Source organism: Equus quagga, chromosome 2 (assembly GCF_021613505.1).
Source record: "Equus quagga isolate Etosha38 chromosome 2, UCLA_HA_Equagga_1.0, whole genome shotgun sequence".
NCBI classification, from domain to species: Eukaryota; Metazoa; Chordata; class Mammalia; order Perissodactyla; family Equidae; genus Equus; species Equus quagga.
In genome coordinates, this window is record NC_060268.1 from 63,795,919 (window position 1) to 63,823,367 (window position 27,449).

The following is a 27,449-nucleotide window of genomic DNA, read 5'->3' on the forward strand; positions in this document are numbered from 1 at the left end:
TTAGACGCGCACACCTGACAGCGAATTGTTAAGCAAACTGCGGAGCTTAGCAGCGCACACCCGACAGCAAATTTTCATGGGCCATTTGTGTTTGTAGGTTGGGAAAAAGCTCTCTGGAGGGTATATGTTGTTTTTTGGACAAAGTAACACTTGAGGGCAGTATCTCTCATGACATCTTTGCAGTATTGTTGGTTTTTGAGATTGTAATCCTAAAATGTATAGCTTCCACAAAACATTTTGAGGGATTCTGTAGTAATTTTAATCTCAGTCTTTAAAAGTCCAGCTGAGAACAGTACCTCAGCCCTTCAGTTTCATGTTACTTGACACTAACAGGAGCCAGTATTTGTGAGACCGTGACGTAAGTCGTCAGGCACTCGTGTTGTAGCTTGGGGGGACTCAGGCAGTTGTGAAGAGGGTCCTGGGCACTTGGCCTCTGGGGTAACGACGCGGACTTTGATCCGGCAGAGACTTGTTTACCCAGGAAGGTCAGGACCAAGATAACCGACTCAGCTTCAGAGGCTGGTTGTGAAGCGACAGGATCACAAAGAAATCATAAGCTTAGGCATAATTTGATCAGTACCAGGATATACAGTTGAGAAAGTCGGGCTAGCAGCAGGGCACTGAGGGATCATTACTGAAAAGGCAGTGCGTAATGGTAGTGATTTTCAAAGGTGGATCTGCTATGCTGGGCAGCTCCTTAGCCAGGAGACTGAAGGGTCAAGAGTAGAATCCAGGGCCTGCCCAGTGGCACAGCGGTTAAGTGCACACAGTCTGCTTCGGCGCCCTGGGGTTCACCGGTTCAGATCCCGGGTGCGGACATGGTGCCACTTGGCAAGCCATGCTGTGGTAGGTGTCCCACATATAAAGTAGAGGAAGATGGGCATGCATGTTAGCTCAGGGCCAGTCTTCCTCAGAAAAAAGAGGAATATTGGCAACAGATGTTAGCTCAGGGCTAATCTTCCTCAAAAAAAAAAAAAAAAAAAGAGTAGAATCCAGCCCTGAGAAGATTCTAGATGCTTGGAAGAGCTAGCCTCTGGCTGTTCTGGGAGTTGGGGTTGGCTTGGAGTACCAGGATGGCAACCTATCAGCACCAAGTAGGAAATACAGAGGCAAAAGCGTTGTCCAACAGACATGTCAGTAATGGGGTGGGAAGTGTAGCAACTCAGGGGTTTTGTAAGCATAATCAATTCCCCTTGAGAGCACTGGCTTATCTGTGTTTGCTTGCTTGCTTTGATGGATGGCAGGGACTTATGGGGTTATGGTGTGGACAAGTGAGCCTTGGAGCTGGATCTTAGACACTGGATTTGGAATCTAAGAAAGTGACTTTATTTCAAGCTATAGCAGCTTATGTAAGAGGAGAGTTAGAGGTTATTTTCCTAACTCAGTGATGACTGACTCAAGAATTGGATGAACTAGAATCTGGGGGTATTAGTAAGTTTAGCTATGAGAAACAGACGAAGACTGAAGCAGGAAAAATGAAACAATTTTTTTTTGCTAAGCTGATGTACAAAGAGAGAAATTTTAAACTAGAATGCTTACAATTTATTAGTTTATAATTTATAAAACAGAAGCACCAAATGTGGTAGTATAATTGAATGCATGAAATAAATTCTAAACGCTAAGCACACATTAAAAGAATTAAACTATTATCTACTTTTTAATTTTCCTTCTATTTTAAACCAATTTATTCAGGGCCTGTATTTTTAAACATCATATCTTTGTAAACCATTAACATTCAGTTATTTCCCTATCCTAATCATTCTTTTTTTCATTATGAGGAGGATTCGATCACTTCTACAGTTTTATGTAGGCTTATAGCACTGATTTATTTTCCTTAAAGGTTACATTAGCTTGATTTTTACTGGAAGGAAATATTTCTAATAAATCTCCCTGTTAGAGTTGTTCACACTCTGATCAATAGAGCTACATTTTCTTCGAAGACTCTTGAAAATCTCAGAGTAAAGCACTCCTGTCTGGCCATTTTATTACACTAGTAGAATTCTTAAAGGGCCCTGCACATATTTACTTCACATGTAATACATTATATATAACTTTTTGCATAATAGAGGCTTACTGTTTTAAATACAGCTGAAGGTATATGTTAAGGTTTCATCCTACTTTAAGCATTCTAAATGTTCTGCAAAGTTCAAAGTGAGTGTTGAATATGTAAAGATACACTTAAAATCTAAGCTTCTGAGGAAATGTTCAAAGGACCACCTTACCATTAATGAATTTCAGGATGAAATTGTTTTCATCAGAGTAAACTATAGATAACTGAATTTCTTGCTCTTCCTAAGATATCATCCAGCTCAGGAGTCTATGATTCTATGAGAGATCCTTTGATGTGGTTTTTTTTTTTTTTTTTCTGATGACTTAGTTGCCTGGACAGTCTTTTTATCAGTGGATCGATGGCCAGGGCATTTCTCTGGTTATGTGACATGGTTCTTTGAATCATCTGAACCTCTATCGCAGAAGGCAATTACATTGAGTGTTTTCTGATGTTAAGTCAATTTTATGTGAAATAATTTATATTTGGAGGTTTTTTTAAAATACAATGAGAGCTTAGACTTAATTTTAATAATTACCCTTGTCAAAGTATATTGACTTTTACATGAATGATTTACGATTGGGTCTAAGATGCTTAGTTCATGGAGGCAAGAACTGGTTCTATTTATCTTTTTCTCCTCTCAGCATGGGAGCACAAAAATACTCCTAATAATATTTGCAAGGGGAGGCAGGCTGCCAAGTCAGAACTTTATTAACTTTTTAAAATGTTTTCTAGGCAAAAGCTGACTGTATGTCCTATCATCGATGGGGAAGAACACCTTCGTTTGTTGAATTTTCAACACAATTTTATAACTCGGATCCAAAATATTTCTAATCTGCAAAGGCTAATATTCTTGGATTTATATGATAACCAGATTGAAGAAATTAGTGGGCTTTCTACTCTGAGATCCCTCCGGGTCCTTCTGTTGGGGAAAAACAGGTAATCTTTGTAGAACAATTTTTGTTATACTTAGAACTAATGTTGAGTCCTGTGGTGTTTAGATGGCAACTCAGAATTGAATAACACTTGAGAAACTAATAGATTAAAATTTTTGAAAGATTATTTGAATGGATAAAGACTTAACCATAATTTGTTTTATGAGATTCAATCTGACAATTAGTCAAATAACCAAATAACATTTATGGAGTGTGTATTTTATTATTTCCATTGCTTTCCAGTACCATATCTTATCTGGAAGTAAATAGCAGACTTTGGCCTTACCTTTATGTTCTCTTGGCTATGTTTTAAGCGTGTGTATCCACGTTAGGCTTACGTGTTTCACTTGTGATTCTTCTCAGTGCTTGACTGAGGGTAGACATTTGATACTTTGTGACTGTCAAATTACTGACTGATTCTTGTTCAGAGGGTATTTTCAGTGTGTCTATAATGGTACGTCCTGTATGAACCTGCCCAGTTCCTTTCATGAGGCTCTATTGTGGAGTGCAGCAACACAATTCCTGAGTAATTTCCTTGAGATTTGTTCATGACTTTTCTCTCCCTTCTGTTTTACTGGATAGCTTTTACAACGCCTGCAAAGAAGACCTTTTTAGCAAAATCCAAAAATGATTTTTATGTTATCAAATGATGTAGTTTAGATATAGCATTATACCTAAACATGCCCCTCTGTATATACCTAAAGAATTACCCCTTTACTCTCACTAGCCAGTGGTAAATAGAAAATACTTTTTCCCAAATCACGTCCCAGAGTTCTAGGCTCTTGTCTGTTCTCTGTGGTTTCTTGAAAGTTCCAATCATTGTAGTTTATCACCTACTATTAAATCAAGTGTTAAACTAAGTATTATGGTAGCATGAGGGAATTTGGGGGAATTATAGGATCATAGAGTATTAAGCTTGAAGTGACCTCAGAGATCAGCTCTCTCATTTTATATATGGAGAAATTTTTATATATGGAGACATAAAGTGACTTTTGCAAAGTTAGATATGTACAAACTATATACAGTGTGAATATGCCACCAGAGCAGTTCACTGAGTAGAGTGAGGAGTAAACTTTTCATACAGTTAAGGCTTTCCCTTCTAGGTGCTCCCTATTATCTCTCCCAGAGATTTCTTTACTAGTTTCTGATCCTTGGAGTAATTGATGTGTTTGTCTAGCTTCCGTTTATTCTTCAGTACCATTGCCCTTTGCCAGCCCTGGGGTCTAGTGGTTAAGATTTGGTACTCTCACTGCCCTGGCCCAGGTTCATTTCCCAGTCAGGGAACCACACCACCTGTCTGCTGGTTGTCAGCTGCATGTTGCTGTGATGCTGAACGCTGTGCCAATGTATTTCAAATACCAGCAAGGTCACCTATGGTGGACAGGTTTCAGCGGAGCTTCCAGATTAGACAGACTAGGAAGAAGGACCTGGGCACCCACTTCCAAATAATTGGCCATGAAAACCCTATGAATAGCAGTAGAACATCATCTGATATAGTGCTGAGAGGTGAGAGGTTAGAGCAAAAAAGGACCAGGCAGGCTTCTGTTCTGCTGTACACAGGGTCACTAGAAGTCTGGAATCGATTGGATGACACTGACAGCAACAAACCATTGCCTTTATGCCATCCTTTTAGTCCTTGAGTTAGGTGCTTTCCAGTGATATTTTTAATCTCCTTTTCTAGTTTTAAACCTAGTTTTAAACAAGAGCTGCTCCTGGTTCCTAAGGTTTTAAATCATCTCTCAGTCTGCTCTCTTTTCCTGCTCCTCCTTTTCAGCTTCTTGGAAATAACCTTTTAAGTTTTTTCAAAATAATTTGTGCCTCAAAGACACCAGTCTGTCTGGCCTTCTGACCTTTTTAAAGGTCTCTTTATTCCTTCAAGTCTAAGGGACGATGCCCTTCTCTATCCTTACCTTGGTCAAGTAAAAGCAATCTGATTCAGTCTCTTCTTCCTCTTTCTACTCTTCCATCTTTTTGTTTGTTTGTTTGTTTTTGGTCATATTTTACTTTATTTTTCACATAAGGAAAATTCCTGTTAAACAGTTCTAGAACTGTTCATATTGTTGCATAAAAAGAAAATGAGCCAGAAGACAACTTTCCACATTTTTCCAAAGTGCATATTTCTGAAGAATCAGTACAATGCAAATCTGATCCCTAAAACATATGCCTGGTGCTTTCCAACCTGCTGACTTTGTCATGGAAGGGGCCTGTGAGCCTTGAGGGTGCAAATCTCTCCTGTGGCAGTACTTTAGTGCACATTATGCAAACCTGACTGAGGACTGCTGGAGAGGAGAGAAGCACAGCTGCCACCCTCTCTCCTCACGTTTGTGGTGGATGACTCGTTATCCTCTGCTAGTCAAGTCCAGAAAGTTTTCTCCGTCCCACATTGCACAGCACTGCAGTGTCTTTAAAGCCAAGGCAATGGAACCATATATGAAAATCCAGGGCAACGATATGCCTCTAAGTTCAAGCAGCTCCAACAAAAATTTGTGCTCAGAACCTAGAAATACCCTGCTCAGATTCTGTGTGTGAAGTTTACATTGCTACCAAAGAACTCCCAACCCCTCTCTGTCACTTTGCTAGTGAAGTTCTTGCCATCTCTTCTACTTTCTATGTCCCCTGCCTGTCCTTGTGAGATCTTCTAGTGTTCTCGTGATCACAGGTGAATGAATAGAACTTCTCTGTGTTTTCTTCTGATCACCCAGGACTATGGATACCAAACTCTCTGCCAGACCCTGGGATTCTGTATTCCTTTCCTTTTGATTCCTTGAAGGTTCCCACTTAGGGATTTGTCTCTGACACCTGAAAGGCCCAGCATTCATATCGACCCTATAATGGGGTCTTTGTCCTCAGTTCAGTAACGTGCTGTGCCCTGCAGAGATGGGCTGTGATGTACCCCTAGAGGTCTGTGGCTGCTGATGGGTGATGGCTGAGCCTTCTCTTTGTCTCATTTCAGTCTGTTTAATGGGAGAACTTCTTTCTAAAAAATCTTTTGGGTCACATTGGTGTTAATATAATAATCCTTAACTAGTAGGGACTGACGAGGATTCTGAAAATTCCTCACATCAATACCTGATCTGACCAGTGGCCTCCTAGGTCAGCTGATGCCCTTCATGTGCCTCTGAATTCTTTAGAATGGATCTGTTTTTATGTCATTTCAGGTGCTAAGGGTGAGGAGAGAATCTATGGCAAAGGCAATTCACGGGAACAAGACAGCAAGATGTTTGGTTGGTCTTGGGTTTAACTGACTGAGTGACTTCTGTATTTTTCTTCCTATTCACCTGAGCAGTCAGAATCTGAAGTGAGAGTCATAAAGCCACTATGGGTCAAAGCTTAGAGAATGCCCAAGTCACGACACATAGGGACTGTTTTACTGGATAGCTTAACAGTGTGTGAGGCCCTGGTGGAATTCTGTGGGGAGACGTGCTGCACATGAAGGTTTCTGTGATTGAAGTGCCTTAAAGGTGCCCAGAGTTTCTGAAAAATACAGAAACAGATTACATTGATCCTCCAAATCAGAGAACTTTGCCGAGACCATCTCCATCCCTTGTGTATAATTTTCAAAATTTTAAAAATATAATTCTCAGACAAATAGATAGTAATTACAGGCCAGTGTTTTAATTAACTCAGTACGTAATGATGGAACCAGTAGGATGACAAAGCTCGTTCAAAGGAGCATAAGAGAAACTGATATATAGTCAATGAAAAGTGAAGAATGTTGGAATAAGATTGTTGTTATAAAACAGGTTAATATCCTACAAAGCAGTAAAATCATAACCCTCAGGTTATCTTTTCTTTTCTTTTCTTTTTTTGCTGAGGAAGATTTGCCTTGAGCTAACATCCATGCCAATTTTCCTCTGTTTTTTAGTAGATGGGCTGCCAGCACAGCATGGCCACTAACAGAGTAGTGTAAGTCCATGCCTGGGAGCTAAACCCAGGCTGTCAAAGTGAAGCACACTGAACTTAACCACTAGGCCACTGGGGCTTCCCCAGGTTCTTGTTTCTCTTAGACAAAATAAATTACATTCCTACCTGGCAAAAATCAGCATTACGTCTTATCAGTTTTCTACGAGTTAGTATATGACTTTACAGAGTTTGGGCTGTAATCTGTAGTGAATAGATGATCCTTAGGTAGGCTTGTGGACAGTGCTCTGATATGACATTGAAAGGACATGCAGTCATCCCTTTGCCTTGTTTCCAAATTTTGGTTATCAACACTGAGTAGCACCCTTTCTTCTATACTTGCGTATCACTGCTTTAGAAAATTGGTTTTTGTACCTACCATTTGTTTTTCACTTGAATATTTATATTTTATTATTTACATTATCCCATATCATTAAATGTTCTTTGAAAATATAATTTTTAAGAGCTGTATGATATATATATGAATATATGTAATAATTTACTTAATATTTCCCTTTTGTTAGACATTTACATTGTATCCTTTATTTTGCTATGCTAATGCTGTGATGAATATCCTTTTCCATAAATCTTTGTCTGCATCTCTGATTATTTCCTTATAATAGGCTTTAGTATTTTCTGTGTAACAGGGGAGTCATCGTCATAAGGTTCGCGTGAGGGGAGAATTGAGATTTGATGAGGAGGAAGGTCTATATTTCAGGGCAGTGCTTCTCAAAGTGTGATCCCTGGACCGGCAGCATCAGCAGCACCCAAGAAGTGGTTCTAAATGCAAGTTTTTGAACCCTATTGTAGGAATTCTGGAGATAGGGCTCAGCAGTCTATTTTTAGCAAGCCCTCCAGATGATTCTGATGCACACACAGAAGTTTGAGAACCTCTGTTTTAGGAAATGTAAACTTGGGAAAATAAAAGAATTGAATACAAGGCTTCTCTAATAGCTATGAGGTCGGATTGCTGTTAGAAAGCATCACTCTGTCCTAAGCCATATTATTAGGATACTGTCACCTTCTCTAACTGTTCAACGTATTTCAAGAGCAAAGCAGTTGGAGGAATAATTTTGTTGAAAGTTTTGTCTGTTTTCCCATCTCGTTTGGCTGCTGCTGTTAGTATTGTTAATAACATTGGCTGTTATTATTAGAGATATTTCATTGTTCTATAGGATAGTATTACATGCCTGACTCGGGATGAAGGCTAATTAAGGATTCCGCTGAGTGTGGAAGGATGTTAATGGTTTGGATGAAGTGACTGAGCAGTGTTGAGGCAGTAGGGTGCTTTCTAGGAAAAGAGCAGATTCTGCCAGTGTGATGGTGTGAAAGAGGAGACTGAGGAGGAGATTGTGGTCATGGGGGAGTGTGTGTGTGAGAGAGAAGGGAGAGAGGAGGAACCAGAATCACGCTGTGATGGTACATAGTGAGTGTATGAGAAATATTTTTATAAATTAAATTGGCTTGAATTGGTTTTGGTGATAGAAGTCTGGATTTGGCACTGATGTAAGATGGCTGAGGTAAATGGAGATAGAAATTCATGAACTTTAAGTCTGCATTATGTTCACATGCTGATCAGCATGTATGAAGTTTCAAGGGGCGATCCAGGTTCTGGATCAGTTGGAGGCAGCTGGACAGGTAAGGTAGCCGTAGAAGATAGGCGTGACGGAGACAGTGGGTAGACCCTAACCATTAGGGAATGTAAGAGGGGACTTCTTAGAGAGAAAATTCTGTGTTTTTCAACTTGTAGCAATGTTTTAGCTTTTCATGAGATGGCAAATCAAAAATTCCAAATAAATATTACAGCTGAGCAGGTCCAGTAGAAAGCATTTAGGTAGTTTGTATTTGTGATAAATAATCCTGTTGTGAATACCCTTGTACATGAAATTCATCCATTTAGTTAGTATGTTTATTCATTCATTCAACAAATATTTATTAGGTACCTACTTGTGCCAGGCACTGTCATGAATGCTGGGGATAGAGTAGAGAACATGTCAAAGTTTCTGCTCTCTTGAGCTCCTATTTTGGTTTGAGGAAGGAGATCATAAAAAGGTAAACATATAAATAATATAATCTTAGGCAAGGATAACTGCAATGAAGTCAATTAAAAGCAGAGAAAGGAGAGAGTAATGGGGATGGGAAAGGGGAGAGCTATTTTTGATAGGATCATCTGGAAAGGCCACTCCGAAAAGATATTTGAGCCAAGATCTGAATAATGTGAAGGCATGAACCATGTGAAGTCCTGGGGAAGAACATTAAGGAAGAAGGAACTGCAAGGGTAAACCCCCAAGGCAGGAATGAATTTGTTAGGTTAGAGACAGCAAGAAAGCCCCTGTGACTGGAGCAGAGTGAATGGGTGCGCCTCAGTGATGGTAGGAGAGAAGGCGGAGGAAGAGTCAGCAGCCAAATGGTTTAGGGCCTTGAAGACTGAGGTTAGGAGTTTACATTGTATTCTAAGGTGAAGGGAACTGCCTTGAATAAGTGCCTTATCCTAAGGTTCTTAGAAGTAGAATTGCTCTTCTCTAAAGATCTAACTTTTAAGCTGTCTTTGAGATGTTCCCTGCAGTGGGACTGCATCTTTAACGTTATAATTAAATCAATGGGAAGTATGTTTTTCTTTAATATGTATAATTATATATGGTCTCTCTCTCTTTATATAGCTGGTTCTCTATCTGTATATAGAGAATAAATTAAAATGAGTTATGCCTTAGCATGTTTTGATTTACAATAGGTGTGATACATCCATATTTCTATCTACTTATTATGATTTTCAGAATCAAGAAAATCTCAAATCTGGAGAATCTAAAAAGCTTAGATGTCTTGGACCTTCATGGAAATCAGGTATCGTAAAGCCTTTTTATTTCTTTCTTTTTTGGCAAAAGTCCAGGAAATTTGGTATTATAAAAGTTTTAAGTTATGTTCATGTTGAATTTTTGAAGAGTTACTTCACTGATTCTAAGGTATTAAGCCTATTTATATAAGATTTGGTAATACCTTGGCAGTAAATGACAGACAAAACATATAAAACATTTGGAATCCTTATAGTTAGGACAATTTTGTTTCTTATTTAGTCCTTTATTAACTTATCTTTTAAGTAGACGTTATCCAACCCCAACCCAAGAGCTAGGTTGTTACTAATGGTTTTCTTCTACTTAAGTGTTCCTCCTTCATTCCAAGGTAACCCCAATTCTGGATTTCACATTTATCATTCCTCTTTGGTTTTTTTTCAGTTCGTTTTATCACGTATAATTGTGTCTAAATAATATATTGTTTAGTAGTATTGTCTGTTAATTTAAAAAAGGCATCATACTCTATGTTGACATCTAGTGTTTGCTTTTTGGATACAACATTATGTTACTGAGAGTCATCTGTTTGAATAAGTAGCTGTAGTTTACTCATTTCCACTGTTGTATGTTTCATGTTGTGGCTATATGAAAACTTTTTTCTCTAGTTTATTATTGATAGATGTTTGAGTTGTTTCCTTTTGTTGTTGTTGTTTGTTTTGTTTCCTGTTAGGAATAGTTCTTCTAAGAACATTGATGTATGTGTTTCTTCCATACACCATAAGGACTCTAGAGTCTATATCTAGGAGTGAAACTGATGGGTCATAGGTTATTTAAATGTTTAATTTTAAAAGATAATGCCAAATTGTTTTCCAAAGTGGTTGTACCAGTTTATGCTCCTACCAGTAATATTTAAGAGATCTGTTGCTTCAGTCTTTTTTTTTTTTCCTTCATAAAGCTCACCTTCACCTGTGATCATTCTTTTTTCTTTTTTGAAGGATTGGCCCTGAGCTAACATATGTTGCCAATCTTCCTCTTTTTTTTCTTCTTCTCCCTAAAGCCCCCAGTACATAGTTGTATATTCTAGTTGTAGGTCTTTCTAGTTCTGCTATGTGGGACGCCACCTCAGCATGGCTTGATGAGCGGTGCTTGGTCCGTGCCCAGGATCCAAACTGGCCAAACCCTGGGCAGCCAAAGTGGTGTGCATGAACTTAAGCACTCGGCCATGGGGCCAGCCCCCACGTTCTTTTCAACATTTGGAATCGTCAGGCTTCTTAATTTTTGCTGATTGAGTTTGTGTAAAGTGTTGTCTCCTTGTGGTTTTGATTTATATTTCCCTGATTACTATATACTCTGGGCTTATTGTTCTGTTCAGTCAATTTGTCTACCCCTCTATCTGTCTGTCTGGATTTCTCTATCTGGTTTATTTCCCCTCCTTATTCTTCTCTCTCAGAGCATCTCAGCTGTCTTTTTAACCCTTTGCTCTTCCATTTAAATTTTAGTGTTTGAAATGTATTTATTTATGAATAGCTACATGAGCTACATACTCCTGCAGAAGGTAAAGCCTCTCCTGAGGTAGTGAGCATACATTCTGGGATGGTCCAGGAGTCCCTGCCTGTTGATAAACAAGATCTGTCACTGCCATTTGCGGTTGGTCAGGCGCAAACCTCAGTATGATCTCTGTAGGTTTTCTAACAGCTGTTAGTCCCAATTGTTTTGGTGAAAAGCTAATGTAATTAATAAAAACCTTGATAGATCTAGATAGGCCACATCTGCTAGGTTCTAATCTCATCACAGCCCTCTCTGTGTGTCTGTGTGTGCACGTTGTGGGAGGAGTGCCGAAGACCTGGGAATTGCCCAGCTCTGCAGGCGGGTTAGTGTTGCTCTAATAGAATTGAAGTTATCCAGTTAGATAGTGATGGAATGGGAAGAGAAATTAAAGAGTTTTGTCAGTGAGAAATATCATATGCAAAAGCACTGAGACTAGAAACAATATGGTAAGTATTTTTTACTGCTAGAAAATTTAGCACATGTTGTGGACTGGTGAGAGATGAGGCAAGAAAAGTAGGTAAAGGGCAGATTGGAGGACTTTGTACTCCTTGTCATAACAAGGAATTGCCATTTAACTTGTAGCCCACTATTTTTAAAACTATTCATAAGTATAAATGAAACATTTTATGGTAGCAATATTTTTATTAAGTTTATTTAAAAATGTATATATGAGAAATAAACATTTATCCAGGATCTCTAAGAGAACTAACATATCACTTGATCTATATACTGTGTATAGGAATTATTTACCAACCATTATGTTGATGAAAACTGCTCTATCCCTTGTTAGCTGACCTGTGTTAACTGTCTTATAATTTCAGCATACGTTTGTCATGTTGCGTGTATTAATATTAAATATTTGTACCACACAAATTATTTCTCAAGGCTCTTTAACTACAAGAAGGAAGTTTGAAATGAAAATCTAAGTCTTGTTTCAAAATATCTAACCAGTAAGCAAAAATTTGGAGTATTTCAAAGCGAAGACAGACTTGGTGACCTTAAGCTTCTAAAAAGTCAGGAGATAAACTATTGAAGATGAAACAATGTCCAACTCTAAAAAAAAGGGTCAGGTAGCTAAAAAACTAAGAGAAAATTAAGTGAATTTTTTGTCTTTGAATTTACTTCCATTGGAAATAAAAATGATACTTGTATATTTTGAAATTAAATAAAATTGATTTATGGATGTGAAGACATTCTGAGGAACGATGATAGTGTTCAAGAAATAGATTGAGGAATGGAAAGAGATGGAGGGAGGTAAAACGAGACAGACAACAGCTGAGAGACTAATCCGATAATCCTGGTGAGAAGTGATAGTGGCTTGAACGGAAGTAGTAGCAATAGGGATAATAATAGGGGGACAGATTGAATAAATATTTAAAGAGTAGAAACATCAAGATTTAGCATTTGTTAATACATGAGTAGCGAAGTATACAGAGGAATCTGGGAGGGTGACTCCCAATTTCTGACCTAGATTTTTTTTGATCTACCAGAATTTGTTCTCTCGGTAACGCTTGTGCTTCGAAAAGAATCTGTTCTTTCAGTGATATCTTTTCCTTCAGGGAGAGCTTGCCCTTTCTGTGGTTGCTTCCCTGAAAGCAGACATTCGCTCTGTCAGTATTGTTGAGTAGGAAGGTTGTCTTTGTTTAGACAGAGCAGTCTGGTTACTCTTATACACAAAGCTAAGACTGGAAAATCCAGCTTTCCTGTATGTATTAGGAAACTCTGCAGTCTGACTTGGGACCCTCTCTCTGATCAGTATGACCCATGATTGGGCTTCCAAACATTCCCATCAACTCTTCGTCTTGCTGTGAAGTTTATTAACTAATCAAGAACCATGCTCTCACCCTACACCGCCCTTTGCTTAAAGTTTCTATCGTTTACTCTATTCTTGTGACTTTGTCTATGGCTGTGACAAGTAACAGACTTTATTCTGTCAGAGATGTTATATATGATTCCAGCCTATCTGATTGCAAACCAAGATGCCCAACAATATCACTAGTGATTTTTTTTTTAAAATTACGGGTTGATACCTGTATATTAGATTTAACATTAACAATGTTTCTTTTCAGAGTTACCAAACTAAAGGGTAACTCTAAAATGTAGGCATTCTAATTGTAAGTCCCACCAGGACCAAATGGAATTGGAGAGAGGTAGTTTTCTAAAAGAAAAGCCCCAGGATTATTTGCAGAAGGGAGAAAACACCCTATTCAGGTTATACAACAATTGTGCCCCTTCATCCTGTATATTTATATCTTTCTTGAGCTCAGGAAAGTTTTATTTATTTAAATATTGCTTTTCCATTTATGTTTGTTATATCTATGTTGTTTGTCTTTCGTATCCCCATCTTATCTTTTATTCCTCTGATCTCTATTTTTTCTTAGTATTTCAGGAGAATTTCTCAAGCCTGTGCTGACATTACTCATTTTCTACAGTGTCTATTTTGCCTTTTGCTGATTCCATACGTTTCAGATTACATCACCTATTTAGTTTTGAAATGTTTTTGTCCATGTCTTGTTATACAGTTCTGTCATCTGAAAATACTGATAACCTTGTTTCTTCTTTTACAATTTTTTGTTTAATTTATTGTCATTTTACATTAGTTAGGCCAAAAATCTTAGGACAAATTTTAAAGCATGGTCAGATGTTACCTTTATGTATTATTGAATTTATAATAAACATACTTGGGTTTCCCTTCTCAAACCTGGATAGAATCTAGATGATATTTCTTGAATGTAAGGTAAGGTCAAAACAACAACATAGAAACTGGATTATAAAACTAAAAAAATTCTGTTAGCTAACATCTGCTTTGAATTGTTAAATGAAAAATTTCAAATAATACATATGTGTGATGGCAATACATAGAAAATTAATCTCTAGTGATTTTGCAGTTTATTTTTAATGTTCAGAGGAAAAAGTGTTATGTGTATGACTCATTGTTACTTAATTACATTACATTAAAAGGTTGATGAAGCTCCCCAAAAGGACCTCTACTTCTGTGTCACGTAGAAACTCATCCCATTGTGCTATGCTTGCTATATTACAATAGTACAATAGTGGGGCTTAAAATCCTGTTGAGGTCTCATCACTTCATGGGTATAGCTTTTGCTTATCCTGACCTTGCTGTGAAACTCTAGCTCCTCTGCTGCAGTTCAGTGCTTATGTACATGTGCATATTCCATGATTCAAGTCCTCTCGTTCTAAACAGTTAATGTCTACCTGACTAAACATTATCTATCTGTCCCCTCTCTCTTTTTTTTTTTTTGGAGGAAGATTAGCCCTGAGCTAACTGCTGCCAATCCTCCTCTTTTTTTCTGAGGAAGACTGGCCCTGAGCTAACATCCGTGCCCATCTTCCTCTACTTTATATGTGGGACGCCTACCACAGCATGGCTTGCCAAGCAGTGCCATGTCCGTACCCGGGATCCGAACCTGCGAAGCCCAGGCCACCGAAGCAGAACATGCTCCCTTAACTGCTGCACCACCAGGCCGGCCCCTGTCCCTTCTCTTAAACATTTCCACTAATAAAGAATATCACCCTCTACTGGGGATCCTAGATCCTTGAGTTATTTCCATTCAGACTCTTGACTGCTCTCAGGATCCTGCAGTATAAATGGAATTAACAAGGGAAACTTAGTATCATTCCTTTTCCTTGCTTCTCTCAGAGGACAGAATTGCTTGGTCAAAACATTGTGAGCTTATGCCTTGGGCTCATAGTAAGTTTCTGTTTGGCAAGTAGTATGTATACTTCTTGTTATCTTCATGGGACTTGGCACAGTATTGGGCACTTAGAGAGGTCCCAAACGACGGACTTGTTGATTACTGGATAAAATTTGCTTCAAATATGTACTATTTTCAAATTATAAAATATGTTTCTTTAGTTAATTTTCACAAGTTAAATGACTTCATGTTATCTACAATAGAGGAAATAGAAATAGATTTTTAAATGTCTTCATATAAACCTGTCAGTGAATCCAATGACTCTATCTTTTATTTTTAGGGTTTTTATAACATGCATGTCTGAGATTTATGGCTGCTAATCATCCCTTCCTCATTTTTTAACAGATTTCTAAAATCGAAAATGTCAGTCATTTGTGTGACTTGAGAGTTTTAAATCTTGCCAGAAACCTTTTAAGTCATGTTGATAATCTTAATGGGCTGGACTCACTAACTGAACTTAACCTGAGACATAATCAAATCACTTTTGTGGTGAGTATTAAAGTAGAATCAATATGTGATCCCTGGCTTTTCTTTTAAGGAAATGAAATAAATGTTATAGCATTGCTTTATGCAAAGTAAGAATCAAAGGTAATTTAGTTTTTTCTGAATTTAAATTGTGGATATAATTATTAAGCTTTATAATATTTTGATTTGGGAAGTGTTAACATGTTTTCCATTAGAAAGGGTATAGAAGTATGAGTAAATGAATCAGCTAGTGTAAATGAACACTGAATCCTTTCCTGTTTTGTCCTGGGTGTTTTAATAAGAAAGAAGGTTATTGGTGACTGAAAGTTGATTAATTGTTGCACCAAGAGGAGAAAGGCACAGAGAGGAGAGCTTGAGCGCTGTGAAAACATGCATAAATATCATATCCCTTGCAGTTTTTAAAGAGGCAACTTGGTTTAGCAGAAAGAGCATTGCATAGGGCTTCAGAGGCCTAGTTCTGGTCTCAGCTTCATCTTTCATGAGCTGTGTGACCTTCGCTAGATCACTTTAACTCTTAAGCCTCAGTTTACTGTTCACTAAAATAAGGGCATTTGGGCTAGATTATCTGTAGGGTCCTTTTTGCTTGTTGACTCTGAAAAAAGACTTAAAGATGGTAGAGAACTGGCATGTGAGCAGGAGGACAAGAGTTAGCATTGTGGGGGCAAAACCACAGAAAGGCGACTCTAGAACTCTGAAGATAAGCTTCATTAGATTTATAGTTATGCTCAAGTTCAGCAACTAAGTAACAGCTTGGTGCTCAGGTATTTTTGACTTGTGCATATGTGAAGAGCACTAGAAATACAACTTTTAGCTGTGTGATATGATACAGGCAAGGACGACTTCTAATGATTTGTAAGAATGTTATTTGTTCTTTTAACAAGTTTCCTTTGTTTATATGCAATAAAAAACTTCATTAGGTTCTCTCTGGATATCATTTAAGCACTTTTAAAGGCACAATATAACTCTGAACTTTTTCAAGACTTTGAGTTCCTTAGTAAATAATTAAGTATAACTGTAAGTGGTACCCTTGAAAAGGTTGGGGGACAGATGATGCGTTATATCTAGGCCTCATTGTACAGGCTGGTTTCATTTTGAAGTTTTCCCAGAAAATCTGAGCCAAGTAGTGCTCATATTTTTTAGGAGGTTGAGATAATTTCAGAACCTTCGCCAAGACATGGATTTATTCCAGAACCTCTAAATTTTATCATGCCATCCCCAGATTGGATTTAAATACTGCAAATGGCTTGTTTATTTTAGAAGACATCCAGACTGAGTTAATCTGTTTCATTGCTGAGTCTCTAGGAACTGCTCAGGCTGGACTTAACCTGACCTTAAGATTTGGGTATAGTGAGAATCCAAAAAGCTTTGGTAGGGTAGGGTACAGAAATTTATAGGCTCTAGCATATCCCTGTCTATATTTTGTCTTTCATTTGGAAAATTCAAAATGCATATAGAAGAAATTGCTTACTGAATTTCCCATTGAGTATTATGTCTAATCATTACTGGTATCGTTTAAGCAGTAATAAACATTTTATGGAAGAAGAAATTGCATTAATTTCTAAAAGCTAAAAAGATTTAGTGATAAGTATTATACATATATGATTATCATGATAATGATAAGTATCATGTATATTAATTTACAGGAAATTGTGAGTATACATTTAAGGATAAATAAGAAACTTTACTCAACTCTTGTTTGTTTCTTTTTCAAAGCATCCTTTTCTTAAAAGAGCCAAGAGACTTTTAAATTTGAAGATTCTTTTTTTTTTCATCATCTTTTCTTTTCTCCAGGGTCAGTTATCACACTCTTTCTTTTTCCTTTTTTTTTCTTCCATGGTTTTGATTTTCCTCAATGGCTGGTAATCCTTAAATGAAGGACCATGTTAAGTAGTGGCTGGGTCTCTTGTGCAGTTGAATAGGTTTTTTTAACCATAAGGTCTCTCCCTGGAATGATGACTAGCTTTGTGTAAGTTTTTAAATCCCACACATTGGCAGACTTCCCTTTAGAGTAAGTGGAAGGGAAAAGGCAGGCTCGCTCTGTAGTTGCCAAAATAGGAAAGACTTTACTTTTGGGAGTAGAAGGGCTTCAGTAGCTTTTGTGCCAGGTAATACTGCCATTCCTTTTTCCCCTCTGGTTCTACTGTGGCCAGTTATTAATCATCTCCATAGATAAAACACCCGCACTCTCCATCCTTCTTTGACAGATGCTCTATTTTGTTTAGAGAGCAGATCCTGAGGCTCCAGCTGGGGGTTTCTTCAGCCAGCTGGTCTGTGTGTGCATGGCAGGGGTGGGAGTGGGCTGGGAGTAGGATGGGTTTGTTGGTGTTCCAGGAATAGCTGTTGAGTAGACGGACATTTAATTACACATCTGCTTGATTGCCCACAGTTAGCCGCAGTCCACGCCTGCTCTTTGTACGTGTTAACCCTGAGCATGGAGTGAGATGGCATTCTGTCAGACAGAACTGCTGCCTTTGCAGCGCAGCGTCTCTCCTGCTAGTTTTAAGCTGCAGTTTTCTCTGTTCACAGTTATCTCCAACAAGATCCTATCTGTTTTCCAACTTCCTGAAATTCACCAAAAATGCCAGTCTGTTAATGATAACTCTTGTTTTTAGCATTTTCGTGGATTTACTCATTTTGTGTTTTTTTTTTTCTGCTTCACCCACTGAATCTTGGGAAGGAGATGAAACAAATACCTTACCTACTTCATCATCTTATTAGAAACCTTCTCTGATGTTTTTGATGTAGAAAAGTTACTGTTTGTTTGTTGTAGTTAAATTCACCAATCTTTTTCTTGGAAATTTTGTAAATTTCAAACCAGATATCTTTTTAGTTTATATATTTCCCTGTTAAAAATTACTAAACATTTCAGACACTCTTAAAAGATCAGGAAATAATGTTACCAACATTTGTATATCCAGCAATCAACTTAACAAATAAAAGCCTTTCAATTTTCCTGTTGTCTTTCAAATACCGGTGAAGCCTCTTGTGTAACCCTCCCCCATCACATTCCCTCCCTCCTTCGCAGAGGTTACCACAATTCTGAATTTGGTGTTTATTCCTATGCGTGTCTGTTTCCTTTTCCCATATATGTATGTATCCCTAAACAATATGAAATAATTTTCTTGCATCCTTTTAAATATTCTGTAAATGGTATCATACTGTACGTATCTTCTGTAAGTTGCTTTTCTCAACATTCTGCTGAGATTTATCTATGTTGATACTTGTAGCTCTAGATCACTAATTTTAATTATGTATTATTCCCTTGTATGATTGTAATTAAATATTCTTTTATTTATGGACAATCATGGCATTTTCAATTTTTTGTTGTTATTTATTTAGTCTAATGTTAAGATCAGCTTTCTTTTGTTTTTTTTCCCCTAGTATATCTTTTTTCTTTAAAGATTGGTCCTGAGCTAACATCTGTTGCTAATCTTCCTCTTTTTTTTCCTTCTTCTCCCCAAAGCTCCCCAGTACATAGTTGTATATTCCAGTTGTAGGTCTTTCTAGTTCTGCTATGTGGGACGCCGCCTCAGCATGGCTTAATGAGCGATGCTGAGTCCGTGCCCAGGATCTGAACCGGTGAAACCCTGGGCAGCCAACTCGGAGTGTGCGAACTTAACCACTGGGCCACGGGGCCAGCCCCCTGGTATATCTTTTTTATTCATTAACTTTTTTGTGATTTTTTTTTTTTTTTGAGGAAGATTAGCCCTGAGCTAACCTCTGCTGCCAATACTCCTCTTCTTGCTAAGGAAGACTGGCCCTGAGCTCACATCCGTGCCCATCTTCCTCTACTTTGTATGTGGGATGCCTGCCACAGCATGGCTTGTGAAACGGTGCCATGTCCACACCCGGGAGCTGAACCGCTGAACCCCAGGCTGCTGAAGCGGAATGTGTGCACTTAACTGTTGCACCACTGGGCCGGCCCCAACCTTTTTGTAATTTTTAATTTTGACATAATTTCAGAAAATGTTGCAATAATAGTATAAAGAATTCCCAGTACCCTCCTCCCAGGTTACTTAAATGATAACATTTTAGTACATTGATTTAGCCTCTCAAAGTCATTCTCTTTTTTCCCTTCACTTTATGTCTACCAGTCTCTCTCTCTCTATGTATATATATGTTTTTTTTTTCCTGAACTGTTTAAGAGTAAGTTGCAGACATGATGCCCTTTTGTCTCCACATACTTCAGTGTGTATTTCCTAAAAACAAGGAATTCTCTTATATAACCAAATTACAATGATCAAAACCAGGAAATTAACATTGATATGATGCTATTTATCTAATCTATAGATCCCATTCAGATTTTCCCAGTCTTCTCAATAGTGTCCCTTATTGCAAAAGAAAATTCAAGATCATGCTTTGCATTCAGTTCTTCTGTCTCGCTAGTCTTCTTTAATCTGGAAGAGTACCTGAATCTTTCCTTTTATTTTATGACATTGACATTTTGGAATAGTATTGGTTTATTATTTTGTAGACTGTCCCTCAATTTGGGCTTATCTAATGATGTTTCCTCATGATTAGATTCAGCTTGTGCACTTTTGGCAGGAATATCACCACAAGTGATGCTGAGTGCTTCTCAGTGAATCATATTAAGTATTCTTTATCAACCTTTTTCTTATAAAGAATGCACAATTCCTCTTTTCACTTATAATCTGAGAATCTGTCTTTCAACCAGAAACTTTATTCTATTGTACTAATTGTGATTACTGACATATTTAGATTTATCACTTTGATGTTATTTCATTCTTTCTATTTGTCTTGCTTTTCCTGTACTTTTTTTTTCTTGTGCCTTATTTTCTCTGCTCTTTCTTATTCACTTTAATGGGTACTCTTTAACATTTTAAAATACATGCTTGACTTAAATTATAGAGTTAGTGTACATCTCTACCCTCTTCTCAAATAAGGACCTTGAAAACATTTAATCTAGTAAGCCCCTCCAATTTTACACATTTTTTTTGTCTAGTATTTTCTTTTTGTCTTTCTGTTCCACAAATTAGATATTTTAGTTGCTGTTGTTTTCAGTTGATGCTTATTTGGATTCACCCACATGTTTGTTTGGGTTCACCACTCCTCCCAAAAGATATAACTTAGAAAACTTTAGAAACTTTTTTTTTAAGTAGAGTATTTTACTACCTCTCGTGGTAGGAAGCTGTCTCAATTTGTCTAATAATGTGTTTGTTTTGCTTTTATTCATTACTGATGTTTGACTTGGTTGACAGTTCTTTTTCTCCCATACTAAGGTGTGTATATGATGTGGAACTACCATATTTCACCAATTGAGACACATTTTTCCATATTTCAAACAACTCTGAAGTCTGGACATGTCTTACATCTATGACATCTAAAATCACTGTTGGACAGGCTACAGCAATTTCATTGCCTGAATATATGTGAACTTGGCTCTAACTGTTTATACTGTAGTCATTTCAATTGTTGGTACTACATGTTTTGAATTTAATCAGTGTTCAAAATGTATTTTAAAAGATTACACCATGATTTGACTTTGAAATGAAACATTATTCACGAAGGCATGGAAATCAAACAGCAAAGACCTACTTTTAGTATTAGTGAAATATATTTTTCATTGGAGGAATGACTGCAATTCCACATTTTTTGCTTATTAACAATCAAATACTTTAAAAGGAAGACAACCATGTATAGATGAAGCTGTGTTACATTTTGTTACTAAGATAGCTTCAGAGAGGTTGCCTATCACATGCCAAGCAATGCAGCTGAAGGCAGGAGACGTTCAGCAAACTCCTTGGAGTGAGTGAAAGAAATGTCAAAGTGTCAAGAAGCTGTGTGAATAATCCATGCTGGTGTCTTAGTCCATTTGGGCTGCCATAACAAAATACCACAGACTGGGTAGCTTATAAACGACAGAAATTTGTCACTGCTCTGGAGTCTGGTAAGTCAAGATCAAGGTGCCAGCATGGTTGCATTCTGTGAGGGCCCTCTTCCTAGTCCATAGCTGGTGCCCTTTCACTGTGTCCTCACATGGTGGAAGGGGCTAGAGCTCTCTGGGGAGTCTCTTTATAAGGGCACTAATGCCATTCATCAGGGCTCTACCCTCATGACTTAAGCACCTCCCAAAGGCCCTACCTCTAATACCATGATGGGGGTTAGGATTTCAACATAGGGATTTGGGGCAGACACAGACATTCAGACCATAGCACTAGTGTTTCTTTATCTTAACAATATCAAAACATCAGATAGGGTGTCAGTAGCTCAGAAGAAAATCCTGTAGACAACAACCTTTTGTGTGTGTATGTGTAAGATCGGTCCTGAGCTAACATCTGTTGCCAATCTTCCTCTTTTTGCTTGAGGAAGATTGTTGCTGAGCTAACATCTATGCCAATCTTCCTCTATTTTATGGGGCTGCTGCCATGGCACGGCTTGACGAGTGCTGCTAGGTCTGCACCCAGGATCCAAACCTTGAACCTAGGGCTGCCAAAGCAGAGCATGTGAACTTAATCACTATGCCACCAGGCCAGTCCCCTTTTATTTTCTAATCTACTCTGCACTCCTCCATCCTCTCTCTTTTTTTTTCCCCTCCCCAAAGCCCCAGTACATCGTTGTATATCCTAATTGTAGGTCATTCTAGTTCTTCTATGTGGGATGCCGCCACAGCATGGCTTGATGAGCCATGTGTAGGTCCATGCCCTGGATCTGGACTGGTGAGCCCCGGCCACCAAAGCAGAGCAGGCAAACTTCCGCTCAGCCACAGCGCAGGCCCCATAGACAACAATCTTAAAGCACATTTTTAGGGCATACTGCTTCACCAATGGTCTTTTGTGTGTGTGTGAGGAAGATTGGCCCTGACCTAACATCTGTGCCAATCTTCCTCCATTTTGTATGTGGGATGCCTCCGTAGCATGGCTTGATGAGTCGTGTGTAGGTCCACACCCAGAATCCGAGCCCGCTAACTCCAGGCTGCCGAAGTGGAGTGTGCGAACTTAACCACTATGCCCCATCACCAATGTTCTTGATGGCACAGAAGACAATACTGTGTGAAAAGCATAGACTTTATTAGTTAAGGAATGCTTCAAAAGCTGAACTCTAAATGTGAAGACTTTTCCTCCAAACTTTATTGAGGTACAATTTAGATACAGTACATTGCAAAAATCTTAACTGTACAGTTTAATAACTTTTTTTAATGCAAGTGTACTTTCATTTGGCTACCACCCAGATCAAGACAGAAAACATTTCTATCACTCCAGAAAGTTCCTTGTGCCCCTTTCCAGTCAATGCCTTTCCCCGCCCCAGAGGTTTTCCAACTTCTATCCCCATGGATTAATTTTGCCTGTTTTTGAACTTTTTATAAAGGATATATATATATAAAGTATGTTTTTTGTGTGTACTAAACATAATGTTTTGGTATTCATCCATTTTGTTGTATGTATCGGTGGTTTTTCTTTTTTTTTTAATTCTTTTTTTATTGTTGTAACGGTAGTTTATAACATTATATAAATTTCAGGTTTACATCATTATATATTTCAATTTCTCTAATTTCTGTGTAGATTACAACATGTTCACCACCCAAAGACTCATTACAATCCATCACCACACACACACACACACACACGTGCCTAATCACCACTTTCGTCCCCCTCCCACCCCACTTCCCCTCTGGTAATCACCAGTCCAATGTCTGTTGCTATGTGTGTGTTTGTTGTTGTTTTTATCTTCTACTTATGAATGCCTCTGAACAGAAGAATGAAAAAACATTGTATCTTTTGGATAATGTTTTTTTATAATGTGTGTTCTTTTTAATTGCTGCATTGTATCCATTGTATAAATATAATACAGTTTGCTTTTTCATTCTTCTGTTCACAGGCATTGTGATTATTTCCAGTTTTTGACTCTTACAAATAAAACTGCTATGACTATTCTTGTAGTCTTTTATTGATATGTTTATTTTGGCAGACATGCTCTTATTTCTCTTAGGTAAGTACATAGGAGTGTCATTATTGAGCCATAAGGTAGGTAGCTATCTAAGTTTATTAGAAACTGCCGAAGAGTTTTACAAAATGATTATACCACTTTACACTACCACTAGCAATAAATGAGAGTTCTAATTGCTCCATGTCTTTGCCAGCATTTGGCATTGACAGTCTATAATTTCAGTGACTCTATGGTATTCTCATTGTGATTTTAATTTGTAGCTCCTTGATGACTAATTATATAGAGCATCTTTTCAAGTGCTGACTGGTCATTCTGACGTATCGTTTTGTGAAGTATCAGTTCAGTCTCTTGCCAGTTTAAGAAAAATTGGGTTGTTTATCTTTTTATCATTGAGTTGTAGTATATCTTTATTCTAGATTCAGGTCCTTTGTTTGATGTATATTTCCTGTATAGCTTGCCTTTTTGCTTTCTTAACAATGTTTTTGATATGTAGGAGCTTTACATTTTAGTAAAGTATAGTTTATCAATTGTTTTCTTTTATCCTTAGTGCCTTTTTTGTCCTATCCAAGAAATCTTTGCCTATCCCAATATCACGAATATGTTCTCTGTTTGCTTCCAGAAGACATATAGATTTCCTTTCATTTTAGGTCTGTGATCCATCTATAATTAAATTTTGGGTATGGTGGAAGGTAGGGGTCATGGTTCATTTTTCCCACATAGGGATATTTATTTGCTCCATCACCTTTTATTGAAAAGACCTTGCTTTCCCTATTGAACTGAATTGAGGTCTTTGTTGAAATTGAGTAATAATCAAATGAATCTTTTTGTGAATCTTCTATTCTGTTCCGTCTATTTGTCTACCATTATGCCAAACTGTGCTGTTGAACTACTCTAGCTTTACAGTAAGTGGAGATATTTTGAGAATTCACTTATTTGATAAATTTATTTTATTTAATTTACTTTGTATGTATGCATAAGAATGATATTTGGTAAAAAAAATATGGTTAAGTAAATCTAAAAGAGCTCTTTTGGTAATAATGAAATAAAAATTCTAAGTGATAGATTATTTTATTGTTGGTTAATCATAAGTTTATTTTCACCAAGTGTTGCATAAAATAATTGTAAGATGGTATCAGATTTGATTAAATATGGTAATTTTATTAGCATACCTAATATTTATGTTTTCTGAATCTGCAGGCTCATATCTTTTATTAATTATGGGAACATTCTGAGTCTTTATATTTTCAAACATTGCCTCCTCCCATTTCTTCTCTTTCTACTCCTTAAACACCTACTAGGTATAGTATGGACCTTCTTCTTCTAGCCTTTGTTTCTTAAAATTTCATCATTCTTATTTCTCTCTGCTATATTTCTGCATTCTTTTTACTTCTTTATTGCCATCTTCCAGTTCACTAACTCACTCCTTAGTTTTGTTTAATCTCATTTTCAGGCCATCCATTGAGTTTTTAATAATGACCATAATTTTTTGCTTCTAGAAGTTCTGCATGGATTTTTTTTCATAAATGCCCAGGTTTCTTTCTTTATACTATTGTATTTTTTTCTTATGTTTTGGTTTCTTTTATTCCTCTAATAATTTTAAGCATAGCTATTCCATAGTCTTTATCAAATTATTGTATTTTCTTAATTTTTTGGCAGTTCTACATTTGCTACCTGAAGTTTCTGCTGACTCTTGCTCATGCTATTCTTTTCTTCAACGGTTAGTAGTTTGGGATAGTTATAATGCTGTAAAGCCTGCGTTCAGTTTGTGTCTTTCCAGAGAATTTTACCAGGAGTGTTAGGGGCATGAATGCCAAAGATCATTTTTTCTGAGGAATCTTGTTAGATCATGCATGCAGTGTAAATTTGAACTGCAGATTCAGGTGAGGAGAGGCCTATGATTATGAAATTGACGCTTATTCTCTTTTTTCCTGATGGCATTTAAATCTAGCTAACCTAGATTGTAAAGACTGGAAATCTCTGTAGTTAGAGTATTAGTGCTTGCTTAGTAGTGTGGTTTTTAGTTCCCTTTTATTTTCTTTTTTGTGGAGGATTGTAACAGTATGTGGAAGAAAATCAGACTGGAAGAGTAGCTTGCAGCTAGTGACTGATAGCTGTTTCCATGTAATGGGTAGTGAGCAAATATAAAAAGCAGATATGCATATTAATGCCTTTGGGTAACAAAGCCAGATAAGGACTTTTTTCATTGACATTTAAATGTCCAACTAGAGTTGTTGATATGATGGCTTACACATGCTATTTCTCATTTAATACATGTCTGTGTCACAAAGTGATGACTATAGCAAGTAGTTATTTTGGAATTAATTTAATAAACCTTTTTATAAAAAGGAGTACTTTTTTCTTTGTTTTTTTCAAAATTACTCAATACTTTGTTAATAAATCTGTTTCTAGTTCTCAAAATTAAAATAATTACCCTTCTATATTTTTACTCTGACTTTTTTATATGACAGCACAGCTGACAATGGGAGTAGCTATGATTTTATTCTCGTCATCTTTGTCCTGCTTGATGCATGCCAAAGCCTCTGCCTCTTCACCTCTTCTGCCTTATTCCTCTGCAGGAGGCTGCTCTAAAAATAGCTCCAGTGGTAGATGTTTCACACATGGTCAGGTTGCTGACTCATTTCATTCTTTTGTGAAGTTTAGGAATATGGAAAACTGTATCTGAACAGAGTAGGACAGCATGTTTCCCAAATGGCAAGTCAGTATTCTTTTGAAAAAGAATTATAATCCTCTCAATACTCTTGTAGTGAGTAGTTTTATTTCCCTATTTTTAAAGAATTACATTTAAAAATAGATAAAATGGTTTTCAATCTTACTTCACAAAATGTTTTAAATGTGATTCTCAGAATTGTGTTTTGCTAAATATAATTAATTTGAGACTATGAGCAGATTACTAACAGATGAGCTATAAATATTCTCCTATATGTAAATAATTTCTTTCATCTTTTTTTCTCATCTTAGATATGTTAACATTAATGCTTCTTTGCAGTGGTTTCTCTGCCTGTGAAACAGTTACTTCAGGAGAAGTCTCGTCGGGAGGGTTTAACGCTTGACAGTGAAATAAATGTGCTGACTTTTTCTCAAAGCTATGAGGCTTTAGCTTTCTTACATTACCCTTAAACCCCCAATTCTCCTTTCCCCATCATTATAAAATAATTATATTGTACTTTTTGGATAAGCAGATTATCAAATGCTAGCTCCCCCAAAATACCACCAGCTGATTAAAAAAAGCTGAGATTAGGGGCTGGCCCCGTGGCTGAGTGGTTAAGTCTGTGCGCTCCGCTGCAGGCGGCCCAGTGTTTCGTTGGTTCGAATCCTGGGCACGGACATGGCACTGCTCATCAAACCACGCTGAGGCAGCATCCCACATGCTACAACTAGAAGGACCCACAACGAAGAATATACAACTATGTACTGGGGGGCTTTGGGGAGAAAAAGGAAAAAATAAAATCTTTAAAAAAAAAAAAAAAAAGCTGAGATTATTACTGGCAAGAAGAACACACTGCCTTGACATAGTCTTAGTAATGTCTTTGAGGGAAAAGGAAGGGTATTTATTTTTGAGATTTCTTTGGGGTCTGGTTTAAGGTGGGTCTTTCAGTGCAGAGGCTTGATTCAGATGGATGAATTTATGAGATCGTAGATTAGGATTGTCTGGCATAGCAAGATGAGCTTTTCAAAGTGAATATTGGACCATGGTATTCAACTTTTCTTTTCTGGCATTAATGACTGTCTCATTTCCCCCCATTAATTGAAGGTTCAATTTACCATTAATTAATGTCCAAACTCCCCAACAGAACTGTAAAATTTCTCTTCATATGGGCAAAGATGTCAGGTAATCTATCTGTTTCATTTCCTGCGCTTGGAGATGCCCTTTCTAGACCCTCTGTCCTCTGTCTCTCACATAGACTGGTTACTCTCAGGCCTGCTATGGAGATGTTATTCTTGGATTTGTTGTTGCCTCCCTCTGACGGTGAATCTACTTCCTGGATCTTACATATCTCCATCTTTGGTTTACTCTTTCATGTTAGAGGAGCCATCTTCTAGTAGCTTTCAATAAGTCTTTGTTTTTCTGTAAATAACTCATGCATAGATAAATGATATGATAAAT

At 37.4% G+C, this 27,449-nt stretch overlaps 1 protein-coding gene across 2 annotated transcripts in view; it reads left to right on the forward strand.

The window, feature by feature from the left end:
• Window positions 1–27,449, forward strand: part of LOC124232348 (leucine-rich repeat-containing protein 49-like) — a 136,219-nt gene that overhangs the window by 9,329 nt on the left and 99,441 nt on the right. For both annotated transcript variants that reach the window (XM_046649303.1, XM_046649311.1), the window contains exons 6-8: window positions 2,783–2,986; window positions 9,657–9,723; window positions 15,278–15,421. In XM_046649303.1, coding sequence (XP_046505259.1) covers window positions 2,783–2,986; window positions 9,657–9,723; window positions 15,278–15,421 — 415 coding nt within the window. The remainder of the gene's footprint in view (window positions 1–2,782; window positions 2,987–9,656; window positions 9,724–15,277; window positions 15,422–27,449) is intronic.